At 39.1% G+C, this 24,126-nt stretch overlaps 1 protein-coding gene across 4 annotated transcripts in view; it reads left to right on the forward strand.

Moving 5' to 3' along the window:
* Nucleotides 1–1,628: 1,628 nt before the first annotated feature.
* The window catches only part of zswim8 (zinc finger, SWIM-type containing 8), a 37,716-nt gene continuing 15,218 nt past the window's right edge, over nt 1,629–24,126 (forward strand). For all 4 annotated transcript variants that reach the window (XM_066678599.1, XM_066678600.1, XM_066678601.1 and 1 more), the window contains exons 1-8: nt 1,629–3,230; nt 3,407–3,612; nt 9,028–9,181; nt 9,443–9,537; nt 14,002–14,174; nt 21,253–21,360; nt 22,620–22,701; nt 23,623–23,743. In XM_066678599.1, the coding sequence (XP_066534696.1) occupies nt 3,435–3,612; nt 9,028–9,181; nt 9,443–9,537; nt 14,002–14,174; nt 21,253–21,360; nt 22,620–22,701; nt 23,623–23,743 (911 nt within the window). In that variant the 5' untranslated portion in view covers nt 1,629–3,230; nt 3,407–3,434. The remainder of the gene's footprint in view (nt 3,231–3,406; nt 3,613–9,027; nt 9,182–9,442; nt 9,538–14,001; nt 14,175–21,252; nt 21,361–22,619; nt 22,702–23,622; nt 23,744–24,126) is intronic.

Raw genomic sequence — 24,126 nt, forward strand, 5'->3', positions numbered from 1 at the left:
TTGTATAACTCCAAGCACCTAGGTATGCAGGCTGCTTCTACAAACATTTGTGAAAGAATGGGTTCACTCCCAGGAGCTCAGTGAATTCCAGTGTGGTACAGTGATATGACGCCACCTGTCCAGTCGTGAAATTTCCTCGCTACTAAATATTCCACAGTCAACTGTCAGTGGTATTATAACAAAGTGGAAATGACTGGGAACGACAGCAACTCATCCATAAAGTGGTAGGTGGCATACTGTGCAGAGCTCACCAACTTTCAGCAGAATCAATTGCTACAGACCTTCAGATGTGGCCTTCAGATTACTGCGTAGAAAGCTTCATGAAATGAGTTTCCATGGCTGAGCATCTGTATCCAAGCCTTACATCACCAAGCACTACGCAAAGGGTCACGTGCAGTGATGTGAAGCATGCCGCCACTGGACTCTAGAGCAGTGGAGACGTGTTCCCTGAAGTGACAAATCACGCTTCTCAGTCTGGCAATTTAATGGAGGAGTCTTGGTTTGGCGGTTGGCAGGAGAACGGTATTTGTCTTACTGCATTGTGCTAAGTGCATAATTTGGTGGAGGGGGGATTATGGTGGGGTTGTTTTACAGGAGTTGGGCTCAGCCCCTTAGTTCCAGTGAAAAGAACTATGAATGCTTCAGCATACCAAAACATTTTAAACAATTTCATGCTCCTTTCCTGTTCCAGTATGACTGTGCACCAGTGCACAAAGCAAGTTCAATAAACACATGGATGAGCGAGTTTGGTGTATGAGAACTTTACTAGCTTGCACAGAGTCCTGATGCCAACCTGATAAAATACTTTTGGGATGAACTAGAGCTGAAACTGTAAACCAGGCCTTCTCATTCAACATCAGTGTCTGACCTCACAAATGCACTTCTGGAAGAATGGTCAAAGTTCCAATGAACACATGCCTAAACCTCGTGGAAAGCCTTCCCAGAAGAGTTGAAGCTGTTATGCAAAGGGTGGGTTGACATAATATTAAACCCTATGAATTAAGAATGGAATGCCATACAAATTCATATGCAAGCAAAGGCATTCAGGTGAATACTTTTGGCAATAGAGTGTATGTATCCAATGCATTTGGACATACGGTGTAAGAAAGTACAGGTAAAGCACAGGCTGTATCGATTTCCATTTGCTGTTACAAGTCAAAAACCCAGTTTTGCCAAGAGTGTAGTGTACAATGTTTTTATTGCCAATAAAGGTTTTTTACAGCTTTATCCGTTGTGAAATAAGTTAAGAAACAAAGTGACAGGACGAATGGGTGAAAATTAAATAAAGTGAGAGATAAAACAAAAGAAGAAAAAGAAAATGCTTTTTTCAAGCTGGGCGTCTAACAAGTGTTGAGTGATACACACTGTACCTTTCTCTTTGTCCATCAAAGCAAGTGGCTTTAAACGTCACCGAACGTGTGGCGGAACAACAGATCAGCTGATAGTAGACTTATGTTCCAATTCGCTCACTTAGGGCGCCTATCTAGTTGGCAATGTTAGGACCGATGCACGGCTCAGTTGGGCCCAAGTTAGTGCTTAAGTGTGCAAACTGGAACACAGCCTGAGCTGTCTGAAGCTTTTCGACTGCCAGAGCCATCTTCCCAACCGGAGAGAGCGAGAAAGGAGGGGGGAGAGGAGAAAGATTCTGGGGGACCCCGGCTCAGATTGTCGGCGTTTTAAAAAGACATTTTGGGATTGAGAGCAAACAGAAGTGATCGTAGCAAGAACGGGACGTGTCTCTGGAAACTGGGATTAAGATACCGGTGGGAGATCGATGGAGTGAACACAGAGACAGGCTGCAGGGGGGAAAGAAAGAAATATGAGACGGGCATCTGTAGTAGTACAAACAAATATACATAGCTAGCTAGCCATATTCGCCGGTGAACAAATGTCAGCCTGTGTTGCAGTGTCGCTAAAGTCGAAGAGTTGAAGGAATAGAGCTTCGATAACTCAAGTATTTAGAGACAATCACAACATTGTTGAAATTAAAGCAGAACGAGACAGAGGGGAGAGGGTTTGTTTGTGTGTGTTTAGGACTAGATTCGGGGAACAAGTGTTTCCTCTTTACCGCTTTGTCAGCGTTAAATTCGTTTTAAATGTTGTTTGGGCTTATTGGAGAATATCAACCGTTTCGGGCTGGCGAGATATATCCGCTCACAAATGTGTCTTTAAAATATGTTTATGGGCAGTTAGCGAACTAGCCAGCAACAGCAGGCACAAAACTATTTGCTAGCCGCTAGGAGTTAACTGTAGCTGGTTCGCTAGCGAGCCGACCGTTTATTTTTGACGTGGACGGAAAAATAACTTAAACACCTCGAGTTATTTTAGAGATTTTATAAGGCGAATTTAGTGTTCAAATCCTCTCCTATTTACACCGTGGGACGCTGGGCCTAGTTTTCGCCCTCCTCACCGCTCGCTGGATGTTTAGCTCTTTATTTAGCTGCCGCTCGGTTCGCTAGCCGAGAAGCTACTGTGGGACTCGGGCAAGAGAAAGGGCTCAGTTCAGGCAGGAGACAAGCGAGCACAGGGAGAAAGCTTGGGCTTGTAATGTGGGAGAAATAACTGTGCGTTAGCATAACTTTTTTTCAGCTTCAAATGGCAGTTTTCAAAGGGCTCCTCTTCTGAGCCGACAGTAGGTTCCCGGACTTCACCGACAGTATGAGTATGACTGGTTCGAGTTATATAGTTTTTGTGGACAAAAATAACTGACCAGTACTCACTGTGTTAGTTTTGTAGTCAGCTCATAGGAAAGGCTTAACGTTACTTTTCTTATCTGCCCTTCAAACCGCAAAACAAAAAAGGTCCAACAAAGAAACATAGGTAACTTTAGAGTATGAGCCCTGGGATCAACTCTCGTTATACATAATGATTACGTTAATAGAAATATCTTTTCTCCTTTCTGGAAAGTTAGTAGAAAGCATTCTTTTACTTAGCTTTTTTTGAGTCAAAGTGTAGTCATATAATCTGCTCAGGACAGCTAAATGTTTTCTTTCAAGTTGTATGTGTGGATTACGTGTACTTTTCGGTATCTTAACTAGTGGGAAAACATTCCATAAACGACAAAAACAAAACATGGATTAACTGTACATTGCCGCTGCCTGAAGGTCTGATGTGACCTGGATTGAATGGAGTTGCTTTGACAAGAAGTCCACGTTGCCACAGTAAATAGCCCACATTTGACTGAGAACAAAACACAAAGGACTTGTTTTGCTTTGCTTGAGAGACTTGGGGTGAGTTCCTTTGCTGTGTTTTGGTTCTCTTCACCACCCTCCCCTCCTATCCTTCCCCTCCCCCAGCTGTAAGTTACGCTGTGGAGGCTAACTGTGCTGATGCAGTCTGTCTATACTCTCTCTGTCAGCTGAGAGCTGTCCTCCCAAAGCAGCAACTTATTCCCCTTTGTCCTCAGCATTTTCTAATTGCAACCAGCCAATGTAATGGAACTAATGTTCGCCGAGTGGGAAGACGGAGAGAGGTTCTCCTTTGAAGACTCTGACCGTTTTGAAGAAGATTCCCTTTGCTCATTTATATCAGAGGCAGAGAGCCTCTGTCAGAATTGGAGAGGATGGAGAAAGCAGTCTGCTGGCCCGAATTCACCCACTGTTAAGATTAAAGGTAACTCACAAAACTTCTCCCACTGTTACGAAACAGGTTGTGTGCTTGTTGTCATTGTAATGCGATCCCTGTCACTCCTTTGTGTCCTCTCTCTTACCCCTGACCTTAAAACAAAGTATATATTATGAATTGCTGAGCAGCACTCTACAGACTACCTACAGACTGTCAAAGTTATTAACCACTGGAGTGTCGTTCAGAGAAACAGAACTTTTACACTTAAATGTCTGTAGGCTGCTTTAAAACTAAAACTTGTTCAAGTCTCTTGTATGTAAGAAGGTAAGAGCTTATAAACATTCCTCAAATCCTGGCCGTGTAAGATTTCCAGATGGGCTGCAGTGCATTAATGTGTTTTGAGACAGTTGTCTAAGAAAACATCACCAAAACTAACTGACCAACTCTCAGATCTGGAGTTTCTGTTCAGATTACTTTACAAGGTTCTTTTTAAAGACATGATTTAATTTCAATTCAACAAGTTATGCATTTTTCCAAATGGACTATTGTCTCCTTTGTGAGTTTTAAATGTCTCTTTGTGAAGTCAAATTTTTTCCATATGTTCTTTTTGTAGATGTTGAGAAAGAAACAGTCATCGATTAGGAGATCTCTGTAGCTTACTCATGTTATTACTGAAAGATCTTAAGGTCACTGAAACAATGACTACTCAAAGCCCTCATATAAGAAAGTGCAGTACTAGATGGAAAACTAGGCAAGTTCATGGTTGTAAAAGCAAAATTCTGTAATGAGTTTTGTGAGTAAAGGTGTCAGTGTAGCGTTTATTGAGTGAGTCAGTAAGGGGCCTTTTCTAGACAGAGGCCTTGTGGTGTTTGGATTGAAAGAGTAGTGGGGGTTGGGTGTAGTAGAGCAGAGGGAAGGCTGTTAAAAGAGCTTTGTCTTGTGCAGGTCAGACCCTCGGAGCAGGGTTTTGTGGTTAAGCAATAAACCTCCAATTTAATGATTCTGCATAATGCTGCTGATCTTGTACCGCTCACTCGCCAGACACCAAAATCCCCCTCATATTTTGGTTGGATATGTTCTAGAAGTAGGCCTGGAGGTATTTCACGTGACCAAAGCTCCTTTCCTATTCTTGGCCGGGGAATTGAGGAAGCATTATCACTTGCCAGGGTTTGTTGAGAATCTTGGGTTCTTCTTTGCAGTCCATTTGTTGTTACTGACAGTATGTTTGTAAGTAGCAGGGTATCAGACCAGTATAATATGAGACAAAGGCACAGCTGTCTACCAGCCTACTCAGTGGGTCATCCTGGCTTAGTCAGCCTATGACTGGTTGTGATTATGCCACATGGCTCGGTGGAACTGAGTGCACTCACTCACTCAGATCTGTATCTACCCATGGTCTCTTTCAAAATTTTTGGTTTGTCACGTGGCCTTAGACACACATTTAATTTCACTCTTTGAAATATTCTCTCATTAAAGGTTCTCTAACAGAAAGGATAGCTGGGCTTGCCATGACCATGACCTATCAATAAAGTAGCAGGGGGATAAGCTTAAAATGTTAGAAAAAGGCCTTTATACAATACATAAAAAACATAAGAAGGTAAAACAGCATGATCTCCTGCCTTTAGCTACACACTGCAAATGAAATCATAAATCATTTCACTTTTACTGTCCAAAAAAAAAAGAAAAGGAAAAAACAACCACCACCAGAAAAAGTTTTTCAGAATGCTCAGATTTCATTGTTTAAAAATGGTGTATTTGGACATTGGAGATAATTATGCAAAAAAATGAACCCTTTAACAACATAGCTGGAGCAATGAATAGCATTATTAGAATATTAAGAAAAGAGACATACAATAACATACTTTTTACTGTTTTTCCACACTGCTATTTCATTATAGATTTGTTATAAGATTGCATCTGATCCAGAAGATTCTGCTTGTATGTCAATGTACTGAAAAAATCAACTTACCACAAACACGTTTTATATTATCTGTTCAATCAAATTTTGCAGCACTATTTTTTTTTTTTACATTTATGGTAAAGTGCACTAATCTCAATCATACAGTTCACACAGGTTTCGGTGGTGTGAGTAAAGAAAACCCTACAGCTACAAGTGCATTAATACAATGCATATATTGCTCTTTCGGTACATTCTTAACCAATGTTATAGCTTTCTACCGAGTGTATTACTACTGGCAGCACCTGTTGGAACCTTTGATATTTGCTCACTGACTGCTGGAGGGCATGGTCAGGTGAAGGAGGCTTTGATGTTGGCAGAGGTAGCTGTGTCAGTAGGTGAGGATCAGGGCAGATGACCAAATGGCTATGTGTAGAAGCCTGTGGCATGGCCCCTTTTTGTTGTGGCCCCTACATATGGTCACCAGAGTTGGTTAGCGTGACAGGAAGGCCATCGTTTGGACTAGAGGTTCTGGGGCAGTCCCTCCTTCCTCTTATGGCTGGAAGATTTAGGGCCAGTGGCTAGGGTTGCAGGAAAATGATACATCTAAGACCTGCATATTAATCAGGATCTGTATCCAGGATTCATGCTGCTGTGCCAAGTTGCAGCTGCTTCATTTTGGTGTACAAAAGGGGAATAAAAATTTTTTGGGGGGCAGTCAGGTTATGTTTGAAGTTGAAGACTTTTTCTATTTACAAGTAAGCATAAAATGTGCTTTAACTTTGAATATATTGCATTGGATTTTCACTGTATTGTATATAGTGGTTAACATGATCTTTTTTATGCTATTGATTTATTGGTGGGGTTTTAACCGATGCAGACAAACCTGCATTGCCATATTGGCTGATGTTATAGGCCAATGATGTTATAGGCTAACAATCCCTAGTCTATATTGTTCAGCTCTTGTGGCTTGGAGTGTTGTCTGCCTTTTAGTTTCTACTTGTGAGTGTATTGGTCACAGCTCCAGCTCCTACTTCACAACACCTTCTTTCTGTTTGACATGATCCTCTGTATGCGAGTGTGCTTCACTATGATCTGATTATTGGCTCCCTGCACCCCTTGCACTCCCAAGTTTATGCCATGTGTAGTCAAGTTGTTCTGGCAGGGTAGAAAATTGTGTTGCACACAAAGACAAGAGATCTGAAAGAGTTTGGTCTTTTCAGTGTTGTCTTTTTGGATCACCGAATGGCACCATGTGCCCCAAGCGAAAATCCACCGCCTATTGGAGCATAAAGTTGTACATGACTCTTTTATTGCTGACTCCTCTCCAAGGCTGAGGATTTGGAGAAATTTAATACAGATGAGCAGTACTCTTGTCCAAGTGACATAATAGTCCTTGCTATGAAATGCCAATGTCTTATGTGTGGAAATGCATGAGGAATTGGTGATGCATTGTCTCAGCCTCTATTCTCTCAGGTCCAGCCGCAGTGTAACAAAAGGCTGAGGATTACAGTGTCTTTACCTCAAAGTTGATTCTTGTCGTAACAAACACCTTGCTATTAAGGGCTGTTATTGCAAGCATGGTCTTTAATAACTTACTACTTTGAAGTTAATGTCGGAAGTCTTCATATCTTCACACATTTTTGGTCCTGTAGTTACAGCTTTCTGTCCAAAAGAAAGTTTAAGATCACTATCCAAAAAGTTATAAGACGGTGATGTACAAAGTGTCAAGACAGACAGTTATGTGAATTATTGAACATGTATTGAAATACTTTTGTTATATTTAACATTATTACTTTATACTATATGATTTATATATACATACTATAGTATTAATACTAATATAGTCAATGCCGTGGCATGGTGCTCCAATAGATAGTGTTGTTGGCACACAGCTTCAGGGTCATGGAGTTGTGGGTTCAAACCCTGGGTGCTGCTTTTGGCAAACTACACTGCATGGTGCTTACAAGAGTACTATGGAATAATAAACAGGCAGTAAACTATCCAAATCAACAGGGGAAAAGCCATAATTATTCCCAAAACCAGATGTGATGTATGAGATTTGAGAGTGAGAGGTCTGCGTTCATGGAAGAGTAGGTGGAATGCTGCCACTGTTGCTTTTTCTGGAAGGTGGAAACTGTCTTGACTCCTTTCACAGCAACGGCTCTAATGAATACATGTATTACATATATATTGCATGTAGTGGCACTCCGTATCTTGCAATCCTTTTGTACCACCTTTGGCAGTCAGTCTAACAACCAGTATTTGAAGAATGCAAGTGAGACTGAATCTTCTTTTAAATGTTTACTTATAAAACACAAAAGTAGACATTACACTCGACTCAATATGGCTTGTTCAAAAAAAACCTGTTGCTTCCTTAGTAGCTAACTGCCATCTGACCTTTTTTCATGCAAGCAAAAATATATATATTTCCCTTTTAATGTTTATACAGCACTAAATTTTGCATTTTAGAAAATAAATTCGTTACAAATTCTTATTAAATTATCTTCAAATAGTTTAACCTTTTTAAATAAATTATTACAACAAATGAATTAACCCTTAACTGGCTCTTACATTGCATTTATGACCAAACACCAGCTTATCAATTAATTTTGATAAAGCTTTGGAGTTTTGTCATTGAAGCTCAAGTAGAAATGTTTACTCCATAAACCAAACCTGGTATAATATAAAGGAACCTGTATCTTAAGAATAATAATTGTTGTGTTTAAAAGACCTAATACTTGCATTAAGAAGAGCGAGGTCTTGTTTGCAAATTAAATTTAATATTTCACCTTCTTTCTGCATGCCTTTTACCATATGGGATGCGCCTCCTGTTGCGTACCTACCTGTAGCTCTAAATCCTCTCAGTTATGTTCATTTGTATTTTTATGTTCACAGAACAGGACCCTCTCAGGAAGCCATAACCCTTCCGGATGTTCTGCGCTGGCCTTATTGGCAGCAGTCCTGCCCCCACTCTCTATATAAATCTCAGAGTGTATGTTCAGTCTGGCTTTGAGACAGAATAGGTTGCCTGAGGTCTTGGAGCTCACTTCTAGGAACTGAATGTAATGTGCTCGAACGTTATCCTTCTTCTCCACCCTTAATCTGAAATGGTTTGTCTAAACTGCAGACATAATTTGTGACTGCATTGTTTAGACAGCTTGCCTGATGCCAAATATGGTCTTCAATGATACATAGCATAGCTTGGAAACACATTGTTAAAGTGCCTGCTGTAGTTTTATTTTTTTTGTCACAGAGCCAGTGTGGTTTCTGCCCCCAATTGGGCTTACTTGATCATTAATTTCAAACTGTCAGTCTTGTGAGTTGCTAGGATGAGCCAATACCCTTCAGAGACTGATGAGTAGTACTTGTGGTTTCAGAACTGAAATGTCAACTTGGCATAAACAAAGGTTAAATGACAGAGACAACTGAATGCAGGAAATGGCTCCTTACATAGTCCTTAAACCCTACGTATTGTTTAGAGAAACATGATTAAATTTAGCACCTATTGAAATTGTAGATGAAAAGCACTTATCAATTTTCTACTTCCCCCCTCCCACTCTCAGATGGGCAGGTAATTCCACTGGTGGAGCTGTCAGCCAAGCAGGTGGCATTCCACATCCCCTTTGAGGTGGTGGAAAAAGTCTACCCTCCAGTCCCTGAGCAGCTTCAGCTTCGTATTGCTTACTGGAGTTTTCCTGAAAATGAGGAGGACATCAGGTGAGTCTGAACATTGCTCATTATGTGCTTCAATTTAGATCTACTCCTTTTGTAGGGAATACTAATGCAAGACTAATATTGGGTTAAAGTCAGACATCTGGGCTTGATTGCACCAAATATGTATACGGTGTAATGAATCATCTTGAAGGTATCAGGTGTGAGTTAATAGTCAGTGGATATGATGAAGTGTTTGTCTTTTTTTTTCTATTTTCCCAGCGCCTCACTTTCTCCCTTTCTCTTTTTTTTTCAATCTCTCTGCAGGTTGTACTCCTGCTTGGCCAATGGGAGTCCTGATGAGTTCCAGCGTGGGGAGCAGCTCTATCGAGTGAGGGCTGTGAAAGATCCCCTGCAGATAGGTGAGAAACCTCATACTTCCCATGCTGGGCTGCGCAGCCCACATAGACCTTTCATCATTACCAACATGAACATGGCCAAGACTGGCTCTTTTTCAAATGAGCTGTGTTGCTCTGAGGCTATTCTGACAGTGTCCTTGAAAGCATTCCATGCAAGTACGCTCATTTACGTATCAGTATCGCTTAGTGATTTACATTTACCCTTCCCTGGCCAGATAGAGAATGAAAATGTTCAAATTTTTTTTACTTTGAGCACTCTGGTCATTTGTGCAAACCCAGTCTCTTCCCTGCACTTTTATTCACCTTCCTCATGCACTGGCCTTTGGCACTACATTATGTTTCAGCCGTGCCAAACCCATCATTTACTTGGTCTGTTCAGCCCTGTACTCAGCACGCGGCTTGAGAGCTTCTCTGGTTTCCTTATGTCACTGCTGAAAATCAGTGCTCATCTAAACAGTGGGGTGGTTTGAGTCCCAATGTCTCTGGCAGTGCTAAATGTTAGCGTGGTGGATTTGAACGTTGCCTCCTTGAATGAGTGTTATTGTTGGAGGTGGTGGGCTGCACAGCAGCAGCAACAGCATCACAGACTCATCTTCATGCAGCTGGCATTGGTAAGGAGCAGTGCTGGCCCAAAGCTGACCCAGCCTTTTCTTTGTCTCCCACTGTCTCTGTTTTCATTTCTTTCGCACTCACATACTTAAAAACAATAAAACCTGGAGAGTACCAAAAAAGCCATCCAGTGTAGTATTTCATAGAATCACACTGAAGTGTTCTTTACAAATTGGCCCTCTGAACATTGCTAGGTATTGTTTCATGCTGTGGTCGCAAATGATTTTCTGGATTGTATTTTAGAATCAAACTTCCTTTTTTCTGCTGCATTACTACCACAATGTTCTCAGTTCCTCTGATTGTTCAGTTTTCTCACAACTAAATAAGAATGTTACACTCAAAGGATTTATGTATTCTGAAAAAAATCAAGTTTTCAGTGTATAGGAATGCATACTAACCCAAAAATTGAAATAAAACAAGCCAGTCAGTTTTCTTGTTGTCTGCCTTTATATTAAAACAGGGTACAAAACATATAGACAATGTACGTAGAATATATACACTTTAGTATAGTCCCGCCTCCTTGTTACAGTCTCTTCTATCACATCGATTGACTCAATTTTACTTGAGATTACAAAAACAAGGTCAAATAGAACAAAACACAATAAAGAGCAAGTGGATAAATACAGTGAGGACAAGTACAGAAAAGGAAGAGAACTAAGAGAAAACTGCTAAAAACCAGAACAACATTTCTTCCACCTCACTCCTGGGCTCTTGTGCTGAACTGAGCTGTGGCTCATTCTCATTTAAAGGAACAGGTGCTGAAACCGGCCATTCTGGCCACCAGGGCTGTTTAGACAGGATAAGAACAGTGCTGTGTTGTTTGATCTTTGTGGAGTTTTGACCAAAGCATGCTACAGACATTTCTTAGAGGCCTAAGGGACCTGTGTTAACTTGTGGAAAAGCAGTAGAATATGTCCCCTTTAAAGCCATTCCTGTAGTGTGGCTTACAAAACAAATATGTTTTACACTCCTTTAGCAGCTCTGGTTTTCTGGATAGATTTTTATTGTTAAATTAATTTTTATCATTCATAAGGACGATTTTTAGACGCTTTCATATATTTTAGTTTATTTGGACATGAACACTAAACTACAGCTTGTTTCAAATACTTCTTTCTGTAACAGTTCTTGGTTTATATTCCTTGAACAAAGTCATAGTAAAGGAAGAGGTTCACACTTCTAGCTAAGTAGTAAAACTTTCCCTGTTGGCTTTAATTAAAGTGAAGTTCTGCACTGTGGTGAGCTACAGGAAGCTGAACTTTTGTTGTATGAAATGGTATTAAATTTAGATATGTTTGATTTTCTTCCTCAAATGAAAATTTCAATATAGTGTATGTCAGAACTGCCATTCTAGAATACAACATTCCCTCTGTTAGGATTACTTTTATTGTAGCTATACTTCTGTGATTTTGTTCAGGCATATTGGGGTTAGCTTTAGATTACACACCAATGCTCTGACATTGATGTAGAAATTCCTACCAAATACATTTTTATACCTCACATGATCTTGTATGATTACACTCCCTCCAACATGTCACAATTGACATACGATTTTGTGTAGTGTACAGTGGCTTGTTTTCTTAAAACATTTACTATCTACATTTACACATTTTGTTTTGATTAGACCCCTCTTTCCTCACGACATTATAGCTGTAGTGCTATGGAACATTGAGCATGCTTTTATTAAAGCTGAAATGGGCAGAATATATATATGTTTTTCTTTTGTGGGAACCTAGATGATGTACGTTTTTACTTAGCGTTTCTTAATGTTATACAGATGCTATTAAGTGTTAAATATGCTTGCAGATTCTTAACTGTCACCATAGGGTTCTTTATCACTTGCTTGAAGACTTTACAACGTATCCTTGGACAGTTATTTATGTAGGTTAGGTAAGAGTAGCAGCGGTGTTGAGTTTCGTCTGGTTGTAAAATTGCTGCGTATAGACTGAGTATTGCGTGTAGACTGCTGGAGGTCAATTTAATTCTTTCCTTGATTATTTAAGTAATAACCAAGTTTTTATGCAATCATTTTCTTTCAGTGCCTGTTCAACATATTTTTTATTGGCATATTGTTTGATAACACTGTATGCAACTTTTTTTTTCTTCCTGTCTCAGTTTTTACTCCCAACTGTTGATGTATATTTTGTTGTTGGATGAGAGAAAGGAAATAGAACAGTGAAACTGTTATGTCTTAATATACTGGACGATACACTGACTGGTTCAGACTCTCCTGGGAGCTATTAAAATCTCTGTTATTAGCTCATTAACCAAATGTTGCTGCAATCCCTTCTGGGAGCAGCCTGACAATGAATAAACTGTGCAGTCTGCATCTCAATAGCATAAAAAAACCCAGGACCTGACTATAGTTTTAATTAAGAAAAATTGGAGCATGGTGAACCCGAACAGGAGAGCCAGACTTTTCAGTTCAGTTCACATCTGTTGTGACATTGATAACAACTTATATGTAACAGACACTAAAATAATCCACAGAGTGAAGGCGAGATTATGAGGGTTTGTTGTTGCCAGCTGTACGCCATACTCTCTCATTCTCAGTGTCTGTGAGGGAAGGCCACATTGGTGGAAAATGAGGTTAAGTAGTTTTTACCAGAATTGGATGTGGCATTTTGGAGCACTCTTGGCCTGCTGGTGGCCATAGAAAAGAGGAAGTAGGTCATGGACAGAAGGGTCTTTTGGCAAGCAGGTAGATCAGAGTGATGGGGAAATGGAGTGTAGTTGGCTCTGTGAATGTTTGTTGAATCAGGAAAAGTAACTTTGAGCTGAAAACTCCCACTGCCCCCCTCTCTCTGAGCTGGTCAGAGGAGAGCTGGCTGTACTCCAGTGGTAAAAGCTTTTGGCCAACTCTCACTCCCTTACTCACTCTCTCTCTCTCTCTCTCTCTCTCACGGCATATAAAAATGTACTTCCTGCATGATGAACTGTAAGATGACTACTATTGGTTTCAAAGCAAACTATCTTAGACACTAGCGTGACTATAGACAAATGTATATTCTGAGATGATAGTCAATATGATTAAAAGAGCACAAGAAAAGGAAATAAACATTTGAACAGTGAGCAGAGATCTGGCACAGATGGGGCAGTTTGAAAAAGTCAGACCAGCTTTTTATTAAGGGGAATACCACTATTTTTAAATGGCTCCGTTATTAAATAGTTAAGAATTTTACAAGGCCATTTAGATATTAGATGTGAAATGCTATGTTCTAGAGAAACTTAGAGGGAGAAATTTAATGCCTCTAACAGCTTCCTCACAGACAGTGTTTGCATTAAACAGTTATGATTATGCTTCCCAGATGCCTAAAGTAATTTTTATGATGTTGTAAGAGAAAGTCTTGGCCTAAAGTATATTTTCTAAAAACCAGTCATTGCAGAACACATACATGGCATCAGAAGGCAAAGTAAATTTAGTTTTCTGTAAAAATGTTGCCATTTTTATTAGGACTCCATTTACAGAAGTGTTCTACCCTGTAATATTTCCAATCTTGTAATGTGTTTTTGCATAAAACTCTGTTGTCCTTAACCAGTTGTCAGCTGCTTTTGGAGATTCAGCTCCACATGTGGTAAAACACTACAAACTACTTCTTTTGTTGTCAAAAGGTTGCTTAGACACAACTGTTTAGTCAGCAGGGTGATGGAGGAGAAGGTGGGACATCCACCCACCCATCCAGGGAGAATGGGAGTGGGGTATAAAAGGCCAGTTGTGTAATGCTGATAAATGTGTTCCATTGCACAAAATGCAGAAAGCATCTTTGCAACATAGACAAAGCTTTTATGTGTCAAATGTAGCATTTGTATGAGATTTATGTGTATCTACAAGCCTTACTCCTCTCTCTTGTTCTTCTGCAGGTTTTCACCTCAGTGCCACTGTCGTCTCACCCCAGGCTGGCCAATCAAAGGGTGCCTACAATGTGGCGGTCATGTTTGACCGCTGCCGGATCACTTCCTGCAGTTGCACATGTGGAGCTGGGGCCAAATGGTGCGCTCATGTGGTGGCGCTGTGTCTCTTCAGGATTCATAATGTGAGTGGTCCTTCTTATTAGGGCTCTGGAATCAGCCCTGTTTTGTCATGGCCAGGTTAGTTGGTTGGATTTTCCAGTGAAGACCATTTTTAGTGTAGTCTGGTATAGGGATAGGTATTTATTATACTGTCTGAACACAGTATACTGTATTATCGTGTGAGATTGTGTGTGTGTGTTTGGGATGGTTCGGGGTGCACTGTCAGGCTGCGCTGAGCTGAGCCTCATATCTGTAAGCACAAGAGAAGGGTTCTCTGAGTGTTTGCGCTGTGCAGTTTAGCTCAACAGTGCACACGGACACATGTTGATGATAAAAACCCATCTCTGAGAGCAAATCTCAGCAACTGGTGCTGGAGGAAGAAAAAGGTGGAAGATAAACTAAATAAGACAAGGCTCTACAATGTTTAGAAGCATAGTTGTCCTGCCAACAGGCACTTGTGGTTTAGCACACAACAGCGAATTGTTTTACAGTGACCTCCACACACATTTAGAGATAAAGCCTCATACCTGTGAGCGTAAAGTTGAGTGAAGTGCCTTGAGTATTTTGTTTTTTTCAGCCTCCTTTTTCTTTTAACTGAAACTCGGCACTAAATTCAATTCTGTGTTTGGCTGCTCAGTTTGTGTAACCCCCCATCTGTCAGTGAGGTCCCACAGCGCTCCCTCTCTGTGGCTCTCTCAAATGCACATGAATGAACTCTGGCCTTGTACTTAAAGACACAGAACAGAACAGAAAAATGGTATAATTTGTCTGTGGAGAATGAACTTATTTTTTCTATTTGAGGTTTAAAAAAAAACTGGAGTTAAGTCCAAGAACTTCCAAGATGCTGCACTCATTGTCTTAATTAAGAGGATTTAAGCCTTTACATGTTATTTTACACAATACTGAAACATACTTAAGTAAATTTACACAAGCCTCATAATGTCAGCTATCTCACTCCAGGGATCATAATAAAACACACAATAATTCACGTGTTCTACAGTTCACTGTAGATTTTACTGTGTTTATATTACATCATTTTATTTATACATCAACTTGAGTTAGGTTTATCACACCATAATATCCTAATGCCCCTTAAATTATGTGTGATAGCCTTTGATGCTGTATCTCATGTTGACCCAAATGTTGACTTAAAATGCAGAGGCATGCGACAGCTAATGATCTGTCAATAAGTCTAAGATATTCATATGTGCTCTCAATAAATCATATCAGCCTGAAGTCATCAGACAGATGTTGAATTCCCTCATGCGCTAATAATAACATCTAGCACATATAGAGTGTAGGATTATGACATCAGTTGATGTGACCAGTGCAAGGCATTATGGGATTTTAGGAAATGAGGTATACAGTAGAGACAGAGTAGTGAGTTAGATATTGCAGTGTTTAAATAATCCAATATTAAAATGTGGTGAAATAGTGAATGCTTGCACTGTTATCACCTGCCATAATTGCAGTCTTGACCAACATTGAAAACACTTTGCAAGCAGACTGCATCGTTCCATTGTTCCAGCTTATAAGTGTGGGAGAAAAAAAAAAAAAGCACATTCACTCTTTATTAATGCTTATTTGCCTTGTTTAATGTTGAACTTGTTATACAGTAACTTTCAATATTCAAACACATGCACCATAGCTATTTTCATAAAACTCACTTTTTGCATATTCCCTGGCAATAAATCTTAATACACATTCCCGCTTTTAGGTCAGTTAGGATCACTACCATATGTTTTAAGATTGTGAAAGGGCAATGGGTGGCACGGTGGCGCAGCAGGTAGTGTCGCTGTCACACAGCTCCAGGGACCTGGTGTTGTGGGCTGGAGTCCTGCTCCGGGTCACTGTCTGTGAGGAGTTTGGTGTGTTTTCCCTGTGTCTATGTGGGTTTCCACCAGGTACTCCAGTCTCTTTCCACGGTCCAAATACACGTAGGTAGGAGGATTGGCTACAGGTGTGAGTGAATGTGTGAGTGTGTGACGCCATGCGATGCATTGGCACTTCCCCCTGGGTGTGCTCCAACCCTGCGCCCAGTGGGTAGGCTCCGGACCCACAGCGACCCTGAACTGGATAAGCAGTTACAGACAACGAATGAATTAATGAATGAATGAATGAAAGGACAATGTTTTATTCCTGGCTTTTAAATTGTTTAACTTGGATCACGTGTTTGGGATATTAATCTTGTGTACCTGTCCCCTTTTTTATTATAAGGAGTTTATAATAAGAATTTATACGGAGTCTTGCACTTGATCTTCAGTCTATTTGTGTTTATTCTGCTGATTTGTGTTATATAGCTGTTTCCTAAAATATAGTGAACCATACTTAGAATACAGTGCACCATTATGTATTTGCGTATGATGTGTTTACTTAAATGGATGTTACCGTTCTCTATTTTTTCCAACGTGAAATCCTGTTTGCATTTGTGTTTATTGGTCGAATTGAGCGAGCACATTGTGTACTAATATCTTGATCATTTTTAAGGCAAAAAGCATCATAGTCAACAACTACTCTATGACTTGGATGTATCTCTATCTCTGAGTTGTGGGTGTGGGTGTGAGTGTGCTGAGAGGCTTTTGATTAAGTCAGAAAGCTCCCCGTGGAGCACAGAGGGTGGAGACAGGGACCTGCTCTGTCCTGATATCCCCCTGTAGGAGGTCCCTGCTCGGCCTGATAGACCCAGCAGTCCAGGCAGTGGGTGGCTTGTAGCATTTGCATGTTTGTGGGTGGGCTCACTCTCTTCTGCATGCTTCAGTGTGGGTAATGAGCTCATTTTGAAATAACTGTCCTCACACTTGCAAGCTTTGTTTGTTAACAGTGAATGCACAACATTGTTTAGATACACAGTCAATACAGAATCAGAGGGAATTACTCACATTTAATTCCCCAAATGGAGTCAGCAAATGTTTTCCTCCAACTGTGAAAGTAATTTACACAATGGGATTTCTGCAATGGGAGTAGAAAATAAAACCCTTGTCAGTTTTTCAGACCTTTTATTCACTACTTTTTCTTATAAGATGACACAATAATCCTTTAACTTTTTCAATACTCATATCAAAGCCTTGAGTATTATCCAGTACCAGTCGGAAGGTTGATTTATGTTAAACCCACCAGTATTCAAACCAGTTTTTTTTGCTTGTATTGGCTCTGTGTTCATGTCTTCATATCCGTTCAGTTCATGTAGCTTCAGGCTCTTTGGGTTCTGTGTCCACTTCAGTATTTTATAATTAAAGGAATCTTTGGAATGCTGAAGAATCCATTTCAGTTGAGCTCCTGTTTTGGCTTCTCTTGTGGTTTCTCAGATTTTGGAGTTGTGCCAATGCTCCAAGCATATGCCATCCTGTCATCCCAAGGAAAATAATAATTAAAAAAAACAGTGCCTGTGCAGGAACTGCTCCTGAACATGAGCGGCTGTATTCGCACATGCACCGACTCTGACTTTACCCAGAGATTCTACTAGAGGGCTAGTGAGATAAAGTCAGTGTGAAGTTTGGGACGAATGTTGTGGGTCTTTGTGTTTACACATACAGCTCCTCCGGGTGAACTCAGGGAAGTTTTTGAAGGGGGCTTTAGTGTGTCTCACTATGCTTATATAGGCAGCTGTCTGAGTATATAGGCAGCCAGAATTCCAACTTAAATCCAGGGCATAGGAGCAGTTTCGTTTAATGCAAATAAGAAAATGTGCTCGCTCTGATGCTCATTACGTACTTATATACAATTCCCAAAGTAGTTGGAATACGTCTAGGGAAAATACACAATGTAGATTTTTGAAGAATCTGGTTGATTATAATGTTAAGATGAAGCAAGACACAATATTTGGGACAGTCATTTTTCAGTTGGGGGCAGGTGACAAAACGTTTGGGGTGATTCAGAAAAAGTTCATCTAGATAAATATGACTTAACGTAACTTTCTTCAGCCTTTCTTGAAGATTTATATCAGCCTTATCATTGACCTTTAGTAAAACCTTTAGTGGTTTTCACACCCTGTGGCCTGTCTATAGATCGTGTGCTGCCCACAGCCTTTAATGTGTGGGTGCAGTATGTTTATGCGCAAAGTGAAAACACAACTTAACGGTTAAGTCTTGGTTCTGTACCTAAAATTAGCTCTTGAAACAAGTAATGTGCAAAAGTCAGAGGCCACAATTAGTTTACTCAGTTTGCCAAATTTATATTTATAATAGATTTTCATTTGACCAATTGATTTTGGCTGGGGGGAACATTGTAAGAAACTGTGCGATAGATTAATAAAAAATTATGTTTTCTGTTTGTGTTTACATTTATACAAAAAAAAATCATGTCAGGAATTATTTTTCCGTTTTTAAATCATCAAAGGCAAAGCCATTATTTGCTTAAATGTTTCTGCACGCATTCATTGGAATTTTGCATAATTTTGTATTTTGCATTGATTTTTCTTTGTCTTTGATGTTTAAAGGCTTCCTTGCAATCACTCTGCTCTTCAGATTCTCAGTAGTATTCAGGTCTGGACTCTGGCTGCACCACTCCAAAATATTGATATTGTTTTCTGTTAACCACTTCTTGACCGCCTTGACTGTGTTTTGGATCATTGCCTTGCTGCCCAAGGCCAAATTTAGGGGTTTTATTTATTTCTTTATTTTAATAAATCCAACCCCCCTCCCCACCCCACGTCTGCCTGAAGTTTTCCTCCAGAATCTTAATGGGTTTTTTTTTTTTTTTTTTTAAATGGTGGTGTTTACTTTGACAAGATTGCCCCATTGTCTGGAAAAAAAACATCCTCAACTCATTACATTCTCACCACCATGATTGACTGTTGGGATTGTGTCCTTGGGGTTGAATGCTTCTCTTTCTATTTTTTTTCTCTTTCCAAACAAAAGCCACATCTCAATTTGTCTGCCTTGAGATGTTGGGACCAGAATTGCTCACATTCAACAGGATGGCCTTGGTGGCGATCCTTGAATTGTTCTTGGCATCTCACACTACCACTCTTGCCAGTGCATGGGGTCACTATTGGCTATGTACCACATCCTTTGAGATTTTCTAACAGTACACAGCTCCTTGTAGGTTTTTATTATGTGGTGCACTGTGGCCACTGGCACTTTAAAACACTTGGACATGACTTAATAGCCTTGTGGGCAGGCAAAATCCGCAACTGGACCTCCTAGCTAAGCTCTTTTAGTTTTAAAGATGACTTGAAATCGACTAGAAACTGACTAGAGAACTCAATGTCAGAACTTTTATAGTGAATTAAAATACCTTAAAGCATGGTATTAATTACCAGAGCCATTTGAAATTATGTAGAAGCAATTGTCAAACATTAACAACAATTTAGACATTTTTTCACTTGACACTTGTTAATGTCATTCCCAGTCATACGTTATTTTTGAGATTAATTAATGAATGAATATTTATTTGTTTTTACTCTTTCCTGCCTTAGACTTTAAGGCAACTCCCATTGTTTTAATGAGACCTGCTTTCAGGTTTTTGAAATATACAGAGCTATTTTTCTACACCTTTAAATTTCAGTCATAAAAATGCATTTCCTTTTTTGCTTTTAATATTCCAAGTGATCCTAAGGCATAGGCTCTGAGAGAACACCAACTACTACTTTGTTTCATTAGCAAATATTTCATTAGTACATTTTAGAAAAAAACATTCAGCAATGGATTATTGACCCCTGTACATCCTTTCAAACTGAAGGCTGACTTTCTAGATTTACCCTTGCAAAGAGAAGTCAGACAAATTGGTAGCTTGATACTTTTAAAAGAGCTGTCGTTCATAAGGGGCATGAAATATCAGATCACAGATGGACAAAATAAGACCTGTTAATATACCACTGCTTAGTTTTATTTGTACTTGTGGCTTTATTTTACATTTCTTGTTTTCTTTTAAAATCTTAAGCTTCAGCTTTCCCCTGTAATTGATTCTCTCTCTCTCGCTCACTCACACATACGTACGTTTGAATATGTTCAACATTTTACATTAGTGGCTTATGGCACGAGCTCCGCAGAACATTCTGTAGTCCCTCTAATGACCTTGCTGTGAGCCAAAAAGAATTAGCTCCTCTTAGCTCAATGTGCATTTGTCTGAGGCTCATTGCACATGGCTTATTTGCAAATAGCCAAGTTTTCAGTTTGTGGTGAAGGGTAAGTGTGGGGGTGGGAGTCAAATGACATTCTGCCCTTTAAAACATTATATGCTTTATCACTACACTAAGATTATATGCAGTTCCCTGTACTTGGTTGTAATTAATAATGCCTTGAAACAGCAATAGAAATAAAGGTAGAAGATCAAGACTTTCAGGAAATGTTTACTTGTTGAGAGCATGGCATTGAAAGTGTACTTTCAACATTAACTTATTTACCTTGTTTATTGTTAGTACTATTTGATAACCACTTACAATGGGGTCTCAAATGAAGCATTTGACCCAAGATATACACTATATAATTAATTTCAGGTTACTGCAACTTAGTTAATACTAAGTTACTATCAATGCATGCACCTAACTTAAAGTCATAAGGTTTAAAGCGTACATATTTTGTAGTACAGGGTACCTTACAGTTTTAAAAAATGATACATTTCCTACATTTACTGAGAAAAAGTCCCCAAGCTGTCCATGGTGTGTAGATATTTCTAAATAGATGACTGCTAAAACTCGGTCTTTATTACTTCATGCCAAAATGATAATTTTTGCTTTAGAGAGATTCGCCTATGGTCCTTTAGTCTGTAATCATCATATTTCATATATCAATAATCATATCTTTGCTTAGGATTTGCATTTTTTCATTCATATCCAGGTAGTCTTCAGTGTCATTATCGTACACAATTAATATCTGTGGAAATGATATATTTATTTCATTTTAATAGAAAATATTAAGTGAAATTTGGTTAACTTTGTTGGGCAGTTCAAGCACAAATGAGAACATCCCTGATCTGTCTTATTCCTGAATAAATCTTTATCAAAGACAAATGTACTAGATCTAAAATCGATCAGCCTATGCTATGTGACCAGTATCATTAGAATTTTGAAATAAAGCTTTTTCAATGTGTGTGGTTAATTAACTTTCTGTGCTAGGCTATTATATTTGATTAAATACCAGGATTTGTCTGTGTATTTTCTAGGCATCTGCTGTGTGTCTGCGAGCCCCAGTATCAGAGTCCCTGTCCAGGCTACAGAGGGACCAACTTCAGAAGTTTGCACAGTACCTCATCAGTGAGCTTCCACAGCAGGTGGGTGTGAAATGTTTAGTTTTGCCTTTGCATATAAATGGTTTATTAACATAGCTAGTCTCAAGTGTTACATATTTCTGCACGTGTTCTGCATCATGAAACCAGGAGGTACAAAATAAATGTCTTTGACCATACATATACTCACTTCTGTGGTATTAGATAAGCATCTCTTAGATATTTCATTGTTTCCTCTGAATTTGAGCTGATCACACAGCCTTGTGGTTTAGAAAGGTTATGTCTTAAAGAGAACCAAAACCTCAGCATTCATTAAGAATGACAAGATAATATGCTCATATTAGCAGATATAAATAAGAGTAATGTTGGACCTGATAATGACGCTCAAGTACCGTTTATGGTCCAGACTAATTACCTTAATGTCACTGAGATAAGTCTTGGACAGTTTAAAAAAAAAAAATCAGGCCACTAGCTTCATTCTTTTTTTTATCTATTTTACTCTGATCTATAATATAGGAAGAGGTCTGTTGTGGGCTGTGTAAATTGGAAGTGTTCATCAGTCATTTAAAAAAAATAAAAATAAATAACCAGCTTAAAATAAGACTAGACTTATAAAGGTTTATTAGTGGTTTAAAATCTGTTTATCACATGGTCAATAAATAGGTTGTAAACACCTTTAGGGTTATTAATAATGTTTTTTAACACAGAAATGGGCAGGGCAACAGTGAATGTTTTTTTCCCTTCCCCTCTAATAACATAATGGTCAGGGAACATATTGAAAATATCAAGACCTGAGAATGTGAATTAAGTCATTTCACCTGATAAACGCACACCACATTAATCATCAGTGTGTAAAAATCACACTCTTTGTGGTTAATTGATTAAACTTTGTGGTTAAATGGTTAGAATTATTAACAAATATGTGCTGAAGCTAATAGGCTTAACGTCGACTGGTGGAGAAGTAGTAGTAAGGTCTGTATGTGGCAAAATCAGAGGTGTAAGAGGGTAGATGGACGTGGGTTCACTATTTGGCAAATTACAGGTCACTGTTGCCCTTTATATGTGTAATATAAATGATTATTAATGACTTTTAATGTGTTTGCCACCCAATTAATATCCAATAATAGACAGACTGTAAACCATTTCTAAACCTTTTATAAGGGTAGACCTGTTCTAAAGTGGTACCAAATCTTTTGATAATAACTGAATTGCATCAGCTGAGAAAATAGTGAAATCCTTAATATCTGATTTTCTAATGTGCTTTCATGAACTTGTACATGTAAAACATTGTCCTATCCCTTCAGATATTGCCCACAGCCCAGCGTCTCTTGGACGAGCTTCTTTCTTCACAGTCCACTGCTATTAACACAGTATGTGGAGCTCCAGGTATGCACAGCCCTTTCACTGTTGTCATATGTGCTAAGCTGTAGATAATGGTTACTTTGATTTTGGTACCATTTTTGGTGCTGTTAAAGCAGTGTGTAGCAACTTTTCTCACATAGAGCATGAAAGAATAACAAATTGTGTGAACATTTTTATTATTCTGGTCTAGCAGAATAAGTAGCAGCAGTGCTTAATTGGGGCTTTAAGCTGTTTTTGAAACGAAATATCCTCTTAGCGTTTATTGTTTCTTAGGGGTTGCTGAAGTACAAATTGACCATGAATTTGCCTTTGCACTCATGCACACAAAGGCACCAGTGTAAATCAGTGAACCACAGTGAACGCAGTTTTTGTGTTTGTAATGAAGATCTAATTAATAGAATAGGATATCTGCAGCATTAAAATAGGCCAGAATGCCTGCTCTAGTTTTCAGATTGTTCACCAGAAGGGCTCTATTGGACTGACTTTTTTTTGCCTGTTGTTGAAACAGTACATGAGTAAATCAAACCCAGGCCATGCAGTTGGGTTTAGCCCACCCAAAAAAAGTTAGCACCCTTATATTACCTTAAATTAAACAGTGACAAACATTTAAGAATTAAACATATCACTTGAAAACTGTCTATCAAACATGTCATTGTGTTAATTTGTAAGACAACTGTGGTAGGAACCATTTAATGGAATTTTGAAATGGACAGTGTTATTTGCAATAGCTATTCACTGAAGTGTTTTTTCATGAATGCTCTTTAATACTTAGGTAGATGGATAGATACATTTAAATTTATTGTCATTGTTTAGAACAAGTACAAGGCAGATTTCTGTTCACACACCACAATTACATATGTTGTCATGATGGTGGTGTTTTAGCTTAAATAATTAAAAAATGTTGCACATGTTAATCCTGTAAGCTAACTAATGACAGTTTTACAGACCCTACTGCTGGACCTTCAGCCTCTGACCAGAGTACCTGGTACCTGGATGAGTCAACCTTAAGTGACAACATTAAAAAGACACTGCACAAGTTCTGTGGGCCTTCGCCTGTGGTATTCAGGTATGCAAATGATGAATCTGCCACTTCTGGCCTCCTAATCAGTTTCATCTTCAAATAATTGACTTAACCATTTCCGCCGCCCTCCTCTCTATCTAATATCTGATGGACTGATGTGGATTGGCAGACGTTGCATCATCCAGGGTCTATTCTGCCCATTGGTGGTGGTTTACGTAACTCTAGAGTGCCTAAAAATACTGTTTTCGTGTAAATATCATCATTTATGATTATGTAGATTGAAACCATGAAATAGTAAGGGTCTTTCTGGCTTGGTATGATGTTTTTAGAACATCACCACTGTTCCAAAAGGTATTATATTAAGCTAAACAGATTTGCTAAATACACAACCATCAGTGGATATGATCATTCCTCAGGACTTATCATTC

This window comes from Hoplias malabaricus, chromosome 8 (genome assembly GCF_029633855.1).
Source record: "Hoplias malabaricus isolate fHopMal1 chromosome 8, fHopMal1.hap1, whole genome shotgun sequence".
Lineage (NCBI taxonomy): Eukaryota > Metazoa > Chordata > Actinopteri > Characiformes > Erythrinidae > Hoplias > Hoplias malabaricus.